Raw genomic sequence first — 11,992 nt, 5'->3', positions numbered from 1 at the left:
GTACTGTACTTTTTGTTTACGACTTCATTTTAGCATACTTTGTATTATTCCTGTTATAAATGTTGTTGAATTAACGTTATCATTATTATTTCTGCTTTGATAATTATTCATTTCAAATAATGGTGGACGAGCGGGTTTGATGTCGTCGAGTAGAACTACATTTTTATCAAGACTCGTTGCTCCGATCGACTTTCCACACGAGTACTTTTATTCATAAAATTGTCCAAGTAACCTTATTTTGTTGAAAAATATTGAAAAATATCTGTCATTTCAAAGTTTTGGGGTGTGTACCATCGGGGGTAGTCCGTTCCTGACTTTGTAGCAAAACAACTGACTCCTGCATGAAAGCTCATCGACGGAATTCATTTGTTCAGTCAATTACCAAAATTTGGATGATTTTGAATATTCACTTGAAAAGTTATCAAAGAAAAACATTTTTCATTTTGTAACTTCGAGGGCCCGTAACTTGGTTACGAAGACTTTTAGGAAAAAAGTTATATGAAGTACTGGTGATATTTTGACCCCATCTATACATTCCCGAGAGGAAAAGAGGAAGTCCAGGGACACCCTGTATATGTATATACAGGCTGATTCATGGTGGATGGCACATTAGACGTTTCTGGTGAACCAGACAACGGATCACTTTGAAAATTTAATGGAGGGCATATTCGGACATTCTCTAGCCAACTAAAATATTTTCGACAATGCGGTGTTGCCGCTTCTATTAGAAAGCAGTAGCAACTTTGATTTTTCAAAGGAACACTCTGTATATAATATTATTTTTGGAATCTCCAACAATTGCACGACAACTTTTCTTGATATTTCCCTATACCTATCTGTTACCGTTTTCGAAATAAAAATTAATTTCAATTTTTTTCTTCGAAAATTATGACTTCTAAAAATGCCGATATCTTTTAGTTAAGAAGTACTATGATATCGAAATCTGGTTTGGAGTTAGGTGATACTTGGACACTTCCCACACGTCAGCCTAATCTCCGTTACTTCAATACAGGGTGGTAAAAAAATACAGTTTTTTCGTTTGCTTGAAAAAGTTGCTGAAATTTGATTATTTTAAATGGAACACCCTGTATATTATTGAAAATTCGGAAAGCTGCTGAAATTTGCTTTCTTTCTATGTATATCAACTAGTCAAGTTTCGGACTTATGAACATTTATTTGTGAAAATGTCCCTTCAGAATGGTATTTCCATTCGGTATTTGGTAAGCAGACCATGATTACTATTTGACAGTAGCGTTGTGACATTCTTCTAATAATATCGATATTTTCGTCACTTCAGAAGTTGCAAATACCTTCAAAACGATGGAACAAAACTATTCAAACGAAGTTCTTATGAATTTGTTTATTATTCTTGGACAGTGTGACAAAATTATCAGCAGAACATGTAGAAAGTTCAATGAAATGTATCCGAATCTACCGCCAATGAACCTCAATAAATTTATACGAATTCAGAACAATTTCAATATGTTTGGATAACCTTTAAAAAAGCACCAAGAAACTTGAAATTGGAAATATTGATATGAATAATTATAAAAAAGTAAAACAATCATGTGGAATATTTCAAAATATGTTCGAATCGCTGGCCGTTCACTTCCAAGCACTTTAAAATGCGGGTGTTGACTGCTTTCGTGGTGGCAGATCTGATTTCATTGGGATCCAAATCTTCAAATGTTTGGGCAATCCTTTCTAACAATTCATCTCTCGAACGCACGGGTATTTTGTAAACTTTTTCTTTAAACATTCCCCACAAATAAAAATCTAATGGATTAAGATCGGGTGATCTCGCTGGCCAATTCCATGGTCCCAAGCGCCTCATCCACCGATCGTCAAATAGTCTATCCAGTTCTGCGCTCACTTCTCTTGTGCAATGTGCAGGAGCTCCGTCTAGTTGGTACCAAAAGTTTCGATAATCTTCGAGTGGCAGATTATCCACGAAACTGTCTACAGTATTCTCCAAAATATTCAGGTAGCTTCTGGATGTTAATGACTCCTCGTATATCATGTACCTCAATTTGTTGTCCATCAACATGCAGAAGACATTAAAACTAAATTTTTCTTGAAATCCGGCTTCTTTTGTGACTGGACCAATAATGACGATTTTTTCTATTGAAAATCCCTTCTCTCGAAAATTTCGATTCATCAGTCCAAATAATTTTATTTAAAAAAAGTGGATCTTCTTGAATGCGTGTCAACAATATTTCACAAAATTCTACTCTCTGTTGAGGATCTTGAGACTTCATTGCTTGAATTTTGGTGAATTTATAATCATGCATTTTATGTCTTCGCAAGATTCTTTGAACCGATGAATATTTTATACCCAAATCTTCTTCAGCACTTCTTATCGATGACTCGGGAAATGCGTGAAAATATGCTAAGACATTAATCTGGTTGTCTTCGAAAGTTACGGGTCGAGGCAAGTTTCTTGGTGCTTTTAAAGTTTATCCAAACATATTGAAATTGTTCTGAATTCGTATAAATTTCTTGAGGTTCATTGGCGGTAGATTCGGATACATTTCATTGAACTTTCTACATGTTCTGCTGATAATTTTGTCACACTGTCCAAAAATAATAAACAAATTCATAAGAACTTCGTTTGAATAGTTTTGTTCCATCGTTTTGAAGGTATTTGCAACTTCTGAAGTGACGAAAATGTCGATATTATTGAGAGAATGTCACAACGCTACTGTCAAATAGTAATCATGGCCTGCTTACCAAATACCGAATAGAAATACCATTCTGAAGGGACATTTTCACAAATAAATGTTCATAAGTCCGAAACTTGACTAGTTAGGTATAGGTATGATATACATAGAAAGAAAGCAAATTTCAGCAGCTTTCCGAATTTTCAATGATATACAGGGTGTTCCATTTAAAATAATCAAATTTCAGCAACTTTTTCAAGCAAACGAAAAAACTGTATTTTTTTACCACCCTGTATTGAAGTAACGGAGATTAGGCTGACGTATGGGAAGTGTCCAAGTATCACCTAACTCCAAACCAAATTTCGATATCATTGTACTTCTTAACTAAAAGATATCGGCATTTTTAGAAGTCATGATTTTCGAAGAAAAAAATTGAAATTAATATTTATTTCGAAAACGGTAACAGATAGGTATAGGGAAATATCAAGAAAAGTTGTCGGGCAATTGTTGGAGATTCCAAAAATAATATTATATACAGAGTGTTCCATTTGAAAAATCAAAATTGCTACTGCTTTCTAATAGAAGCGGCAACACCGCATTGTCGAAAATATTTTAGTTGGCTAGAGAATGTCCGAATATGCCCTCCATTAAATTTTCAAAGTGATCCGTTGTCTGGTTCACCAGAAACGTCTAATGTGCCATCCACCGTGAATCAGCCTATATATATATATATATATATATATATATATATATATATATATATATATATATATATATATATATATATATATAACAGATAAATAGATAATAAAAAATAAAAAAGGAAAAATATATGTATAAAAATGATCAAATGGTGAAATTTTAAAAATATACAACTCTAAAACTGATATATAAAGTCAGCTGAAATTCTATAAAGAATACACAACGAATACAAAGCGAATATTCAAACAATACACCAAACGTTTCGGAATATGTCCAAGGAGCAAACACACTGTTATTCAGTATACTTCAAAAGGATTTTAATAAAACACAATATTCAAACTTTAAGGTATGTTATTCAAAAATATGCAATTTAAACAAGGCAATCAAATTCAATTAAATGGATGCAATGACGATGAACTTCGCACTGAATCTGAGTCCGCATCTCCATCAAAACACAAAAAAAAGTATTTGTTCACTTTACTGTATTCGTTTGAAAATTTTCTTTTGGGACGAAAGTGCAGAAACTACCACAAATACAAGTGGTATAAAACATAGGAAGTTTAATTTCTCAATTTTCATGATGATTTCCCACCACATAGTAACGGCTACAGCCATCAATTTATTGTTACTGATTATACACATTTATGTGATGGAATCGGCTGATACTTGATGATGATATATAAAGTATTCATTTTATCGTGAGATTTTCAAAGACTTTCACAAAAACGCAACACTTGCTCCGCAATACAACAGCCTCTTTAGACGTTGTCCAAACACAATGAAGTGTTTGGAAAAAATGACTATATCCACATTTAATCTGGATATTTTGTAGATCCTGTTGTATATGCTATTTGAGAACTGAAAAACGAACTGAAATTTCAATTGCGGATAAGGCCTGGACTGGGTAGGAATCTCAAAATATCATCAAGCTTCAACAATTCTAGACCATCAGACACTGGGTTTTCCAAATAAAATGAATACTTTCAATGATCACTATGTATTTAATAAAGATATAATATCCGAATGACCTTTCTGTGGGGGTCACTTCTGTTTAATCTGGGATACAAATGTTGGGCCTGTCAGTTGGTTATTAAATGAAATTCAGTGAATAGTTCAGTTTTAAAAAATGAAGAACTTAACATGTTTACATTTATGGATTATTTTCTTCATTAATGAAATTTATTCATTTCCGTCGATTGATACCGGTGAGGAAGATAAATAATTGCTACTTAGTAAAATGAAATGTTTTTTTCGAGCTGAGGCGATAATATTTTTCATTGCGAAAATATACTGAAATATAAAGGGCTTTTCCCCAAATGGGAGGTGGTTTCACTGAATGGTTTGATCTTAATATAACTCTAAAATTTCAACTTGTACCTAGCTTTTTATTAGTAGTTTATAATAATACTTCCATTCAAACGTAATTTCCATTTCAATTCATTTCGTTTTTTAGATTCTTCAAAATTGACAGAATACGAATAAGGGATAGAAGTGGATTTCTTGACTTAAGTATTCATGTGTTTGATTCGAAAACTTCAATAAATCTGTCTACCTAATTACATACTGAAATTGATACATTGATTATACTTCACGATGATTTCTGAATTACTTATACTAAGACATCTTCAGGACGTTGAAAGTATCTAGAATTAGTAAATTATGTATAGAACGAAAAATGTCGCCCTTTCTCGAAAGAATGAAGTTTTTCGTAAATCATTTCAGTGAGTAATTGCCATTTTTCACGAGTAAAATTTTATACTTTATCTATAACCAATAACATTAATATTTCAAATTGAAATTCAATTATGTAGGGGATCTCCAATGGAGCAACCTAATATGCATGAATATGTTTTCCAACACACCAAGGGCTCGCATATATGTTGTTTTTTTTCGTTAACCAGCTATTGAACTCCTACGAACGACAACCCTCAGATCTAATGACTAACGGGGTCTTACCTATTAACGTGTGATTCCTAACACGGGTTGGACAATTGCAAATGAGAGTCGATCGTACAGCTTGCGGCTAGAACCACCGACCCACACATCGGTCGATTGACTGAGTAAACAAAGCAAACACATCGAACCGCCCGGCTACCAATCGATGATGTGTTGCAGTCCCACCATTTTTGTGATTTGAAATAAAAAATCTGTTGAACATGTCGGTAGCAATCACTTTGCACCACTCTGTATTTTTTGTGCTCTCGTTCTAAACATTTCCTGAAAATCCACGCCAAACTTTCTCATTAAATGTCACTGTTAAAAAACTTCCATAATCTGGAAAGCAAATGAATCAGGTAAATAAAAATAAATTATATATGAAATACATACATCAAATACACACATATAAAAAAATTAGATTATCGAAAAATGTACCATTCAATCATTTACAATATAACATGAGTAATAACTAAAATAATACAATCAATGGTATTTATATATTTATTTGATTGCCTTGCCTGCATACCACTCAAGATTTAACGAATTGTTACCTGAATAGATAGAGAGGTATATTTTTCTACCTTCTTCCTTAAAAATTATATCTTATGAAGGAGTTATTGTGTATAGTACTAGAGTCATTCTAGGTTTTTAATTTTCCACTATCTGGAAAATGAATGAATCAAGACACTAAGGAGTCTGTGAAATGGAAATACAGAAAAAAATTATGATTTTCTGTTGTGGTTTCGATTGTAAGATGTACGGTACTTTTTATCGTGGGTTTTGAATGAAATAATTTACTACCTGTTTATTTACAACCTGTTTATTCAAAATTAAAATACTAACTCCTCGATACAGAAATCCAAAAACCACTCGTTCCATATATGAGTGTAAAAACTAATACATGCGCATGGCATCCATATAGAAATATATATACAGAGTGTATTTACAAATATATTACATTTCTCCCCCTTTTTGATCTTGAATATGACGCAACTAATATTCCAATCTTTCAGGAGGTTTACCTTTACGAGAACCCTTACGGATCATAGTTCCTGTTATGTCATTTTCATTTTCAAATTGGGTTTCAGGTGATCTAAACAAATCTGATAAACCTAATTGTTCATTTTCATCACTTCGTGGATGTTCGTTATTTTTATTAGTTTCTACATGTTCACTATCACTATTCAATCCACCATACTCTAGAATTTGATTCAGATGCCGGTGCCATGTTTTTTTATATCTGGTATAAAAACTAAATATGTTCTGGGACCAATTTTCTTTTTAATCTTTCCTTCAATCCATTTTGTTTTCACTTCCCTATAATCTTTAACTAATACTATATCTCCTATACAGAAAGTTTTTATTATTTTTCCCCCATAATACTTTTTTTGACGATTCAAACTTTCAAACACTTTTCCAGAAAACTTATTTCCGTCTTTCCCCTCTTTTGTTTCTGGCAATAAGAAATCTAGTTTAGTACTAATTTTACGACCAATCATTATCTCCGCGGGACTTATACCAGTAGTACAGTGTGGAGTGTTTCTGTAATCCATCAAAAATCGATTCAACAATAAATCCAAATCAGAAATACCTGAATTTGAACTTTTTAATAAATATTTCTTTATCGATTTTACTGAATTTTCAGACTAGCCATTCGTAGCTGGGTGAAAAAGTGGGCTGTTTTAGTTCGACACCATTATTTTTCAAAAAATAATGAAATTCTGAAGAAACGAAATATGACGCGTTATCTGAAATTAAAATGTGAGGAATGCCAAATCGTGCAGAAAGACCCCTTAAAATTTTTATTGTACTAGATGAAGTTATTTCACTCACTATGAAAGCTTCACACCATTTTGAAAAAGCATCTGTTGCTACAAAAATATATTTATTTTTAATTGGGCCCAAATAATCTATATGGATTCTTTCCCAACAATTATTTGGATATTTCCAATTTATCAGTTTAGCTTTAGGTGGATTATTTCTTAAACTTGAACACGATTTGCAATTTTTTACGGTTTTTTCAATATCGATATTTAGTCCTGGCCACCAAACATAGTTTCGTGCCAGACTCTTCATTTTAACGATTCCTAAATGGGATCTATGAATTTCGCCTAAAACTTGTCCCTGTATATTTTCTGGTATTACAATTCTATACCCAAACAGAATACAATCATTTACTATTGAAAAACAATTTTTATTTGTGAGATATGGTTTCAGTTCAGAGTCTACCTTTTTTGGCTAACCTGTTTTTATGTGTTCTGACACTTTTTGTAGGACAGTATCCTGCAAGGTCAGTTCCCTTATCTTTTCGCAATTTATAGGAATATTTTCGTTTTGTGAAATATATTTAATCATAAATGAACAATCCTCAGGTTCTGCTGAATTTGTTGGAAGCGATAATCGTGAGAGACAATCTGCATAATTATTTTCAGATTTTACATACTTGATTTCAAATTGAAAATTAGCCAATATGAGAGCCCATCTCTGTAGTCTGTTTGCAGCAAATATAGGAATTCCCTTTTTAGTGCCAAAAATAGCTACTAAAGGCTTATGAACGGCCAACAAAATAAATTTTTTAGCAAATAAATATTGATAAAATTTCATAACACCGAAAATGATAGCCAACGCCTCTTTTTCTATCTGACTGAATTTTTCTTCACTTTTAGTCAAAGTTCTGGAAGCATAAGCTATCGGCCGTTGAACTCCTTGTATACAGGGCGTTATCATTGCCCCTATTCCTGTTTGAGATGCATCTACTGCTAGTTGTATGGCTAACTTTGGATCAAAGTGAACTAGAACTTCAGCGGATGCTAATATTTTCTTTATTTTATTAAATGACATAATACACCTCTCATTAAAATCATATGAAGTATTTTTTGTAATAAATTATAAAGAGGTTTCAACACTATTGAACTATTAGGTATGAATTTATGGTAATAATTAACAAGACCTAAAAATTATTTCAATTGTTTTACGTTTGTTGGAAGCGGTGCATTCAATACTGCTTCCACTTTATCTTCCATTGTGTGGAGACCCTCTTTATCTATTTTGAACCCCAAATAAGTGACACTTTCTTTAAAAAATTCACATTTCCTTTTTTCTAATGTAAAACCGACCTCTGCAAACTTTTTCATTACTGATTTTACTCTAAGTATGTGCTCCTCTTTGGTGGTTCCGGTAACGAGCACATCATCAAGAAATGAAGCTACTCCTTCAATATCCTCTAACAACCGTGACATAATTTTCTGAAATTTCGCGGGACCTGAATGTATACCGTATGGTAACCTGTTATAACAGAAAAGACCTTTAGATGTTGTAATTGTTGTTAAAATGCGAGATTCTGAATCTAATTCTACCTGCTGATATGCATTTGATAAATCAAGTTTTGTAAAATGAGTTCCCCCTGTAATTTAGCAAATAATTCTTCTATACGTGGTAAAGGAAATTTGTCGATTTCTAGATCTGGATTTAATGTTATTTTGTAATCACCGCATAATCTAATTGATCCATTTGGTTTTATTATCGGAACTATTGGTGTTCCATATTCACTGTATTCCACTGGTGATAACATTTTTGTTTTAATTAGTCTGTCGATTTCAGCTTCAACTTTTTCTTTTAATGCAAATGGAAGCGTACGAGCTTTAAAAAATTTCGGGTGAGCTCCCTTTTTTAAAGTTGAGCTAAGATAACCCTTTTTGAAACAACCTAACTCTGAATTTAGGACAGATGGAAATTCTTTTTGAAAATACTCGGCATAATCCGTTTCTAAATTATTAACTGACAATTGAAATTTACTGAAAAAGTCTCTACCTAACAATGGTGGTCCTCCTGTATCTACAACATATAAATATAAATTGTCATTCATATTTTTATAGACGATATTTACAAGCATTTTTCCCAAAGGGGTAATACTTTTTCCATCATAAGTTCTCAATATTTTCTGAGTGTTTTCTAATGTAACATTGAAAAAATGAGCAATTTTGAATTCTTTTGAAATTACCGAAACAGAGGCACCAGTATCTAACTCAAATTCAAAATAAATATCATTGATAATAATATCTACTATAATAGGTTAAACATTTTTTGAATTCTGATTTAGATTGTACAAATCAAAAACTTCATCAGATGATTCTAAATAATAATTTCTATTATTTCTAAATCCAGATTTAGAGCTATTTTTAAGTTTAGAACATTTAACTGCAATATGACTTTTGACACCACATTTTCGACAAAAACAATTTTTGTACCTGCATGGTGGTGGAGGTACTTTACCACACACTTCAGATGATGTTCTTCCTGATCCTGCTGCCGTCGGGACGAACTTCTTGCTGAAGTTGCTCCTATCTTGCTGCGGCGGATGGCTACTGCTTTCAAATCTCATTCCTCCTGCTGTACCTGCATACTTCCTACCTCCTACTTCCTGCTCTGCTCGGGGTTCACTTTTAATTACTACCGCTTGACTTCTTTGACTGCTAGCTTCCTTATTTAAAGCTATTTCGATAGCTTTCTCGAACGTGGAATTTTCACTGTTTCCTTCTAAAGGCCTGTCCTTTATAGGTCCTTTTGGTAAACCACATATGAATCGATCACGCATTACAACTGTTAGTTCATCTTTGAAATCGCATTTTCCTGCTGTCTTATCCGGGCTGCCCATTCTTGTACCGTTTCAACTTCATTTTTCGAAGCGGAATAAAATATTTCTCTGTCTGGAAAAACTAACTTGGCTGTTGTAAAATGCTTGTCAAATAGCGCTATCAATTCCTTGAATGGTTTCTCTGACGGTTTATTCGGCAAACATAAACTGTTTATCAATTGATATGCCGATTCGTTGCACATATTTAACAATAGTCCACGTTGTTTTTCTTCCTCCTTTATTCCGTTTATTGACAAGTATTGTTCTGATTGTCCTTTATAGATTCTCCAATCACATTCACTTGGATTAAAAACCCTTAAACAGCCTATATACGACATCGCCATTTTATGTGTAAACAGACGTATTGTTTGATTAGTATCACTTAAAAAAAAATTGTGATTCCGATCAGTTTTTTATATACCTCGTCGCCACTATGGTGTACGGTACTTTTTATCGTGGGTTTTGTATGAAAGAATTTACTACGTTTCAACAACCTGTTTATTCAAAATTGAAATACCAACTCCTCGATACAGAAATCCAAAAACCACTCGTTCCATATATGAGTGTAAAAACTAATATATGCGCATGGCATCCATATAGGAATATCTATACAGAGTGTATTTACAAATATATTACAGATTGTCATTTCAATAATTAAATTGTAACTAATCATCGAAGTTTAGCAACGATGAGGTCCAATCGAATATAATGGAACAATGTAAAAAAAGTTTAAAGAATATTCTTGTTCTGTATCTGTAGAGTAGGGAGGGTGAGTGTGAGCCCACAACACTTAGGCCATATGTGATCCATTGTACATCCTCCCGAGGAGTTGTCCTCCTAGGTCATCGTCCATCCTGTCCTTTCCAGGAACGTGGACAGGTCCCTTGGAGACATCTCCTTTATATAGGCAGGTGTAGGCCAAGACTCGCCGAATACACTCTCTTATTGACGATAACTCCGGGCACTTGTATAGAACATGCCTGACAGTCTCATTTTCCTATTCACACATCCTACATAGAGGTGTGTCCCAGTATTATGGAGGTGTTTCCTTAGTTGACAGTGACTAGTCAGAAATCCTACTGTTAAGCGTAGATTTTTCCTGGTCATCGCCAGATATTTCTTCGACGCGCTTCCCAGGGTCGACCAGGATGATCCCGGCAAGATTGCATCCTTTTATTCCATCCCATCTCTTTAGGGATTGAGCATGAGTGTAACATTTGGCTAGTTCCGCATTTGCTGAAGTCATCCTAAAAAATTCTTAGTCCAGCCGCTTCCTTGGCTGGACTAAGACTCGGTAATGCGATCATCTTGATTTCTGTCGTGCCCTTTAACCCACCTCAGGATAATGTTATTATCTACTGAGGAATTGGCTAAATCTTGGTGGCACTCTAGTACTAGCCCTGAGGTAACACGTTGTCTGTTCAATGCTTGTTGTTTCCTTGATAACTATCAAACTCGGAAATGCCCAATAAATCCTACTTTTAGTCGGGATAAACTTTTAATGACTTTTCCTTTGACAAATTATCAGTAACTATATAAAACATTTTGTTTTTTATCTACAGGGTCGTATTTTCAATAAATAAAACCAAACTAATAAAAAGATGAACAAATCAATATAACATTCTCCCCCCGCTGGAGGAATTACTTTTTCTCTAGCTCCAATCTGCAAATTTTCGTGACTGGGAGCCTATATTCCGAAGTTGAGGTTTTTACGTCGACTACTCGAATTCTGCCATCAACTCCTGGATGAACAGCCGTTATTTTACCTAATTTACACTTATAGCGTGGTGCTTGATCGTCGACCAGGATGACCATGTCATTGAGTGCTATGGGTTTGCAGTCATTAGTCCATTTACTTCGCTTCGACAAGGTTGGCAGATATTCTCTTGTCCAGCGAGTCCAAAACGAATTAATTAGCATTCGAGAAATTTTCCATTCTCTTCTCAGAGTATTCGCATCTGGATTGATTGGTACCAAATCACCTTCTCCGTTGGAAGAGCCAATCAAAAAATGATTAGGAGTGAGTGCTTCTGCGTCAGCTGAATCCATTGAAACTTTT

At 33.8% G+C, this 11,992-nt stretch overlaps 1 protein-coding gene across 1 annotated transcript in view; it reads left to right on the top strand.

Annotated features, from left to right (window-relative positions):
- Window positions 1-4,424: 4,424 nt before the first annotated feature.
- Window positions 4,425-11,992, top strand: part of LOC111504682 (uncharacterized) — an 84,289-nt gene continuing 76,721 nt past the window's right edge. Inside the window, exon 1 of the mRNA XM_074178373.1 lies at window positions 4,425-4,567. Within this exon, the coding sequence (XP_074034474.1) occupies window positions 4,489-4,567 (79 nt within the window). The 5' untranslated portion in view covers window positions 4,425-4,488. The remainder of the gene's footprint in view (window positions 4,568-11,992) is intronic.

The sequence above is a fragment of the Leptinotarsa decemlineata genome, unplaced genomic scaffold (genome assembly GCF_025532065.1).
Source record: "Leptinotarsa decemlineata unplaced genomic scaffold, Ldec_3_MD MMD2_tig00003736_RagTag_RagTag, whole genome shotgun sequence".
Lineage (NCBI taxonomy): Eukaryota > Metazoa > Arthropoda > Insecta > Coleoptera > Chrysomelidae > Leptinotarsa > Leptinotarsa decemlineata.
The sequence above is the reverse complement of the archived record's forward strand: the minus strand, read 5'-3'. Positions and strand labels throughout refer to the sequence as shown.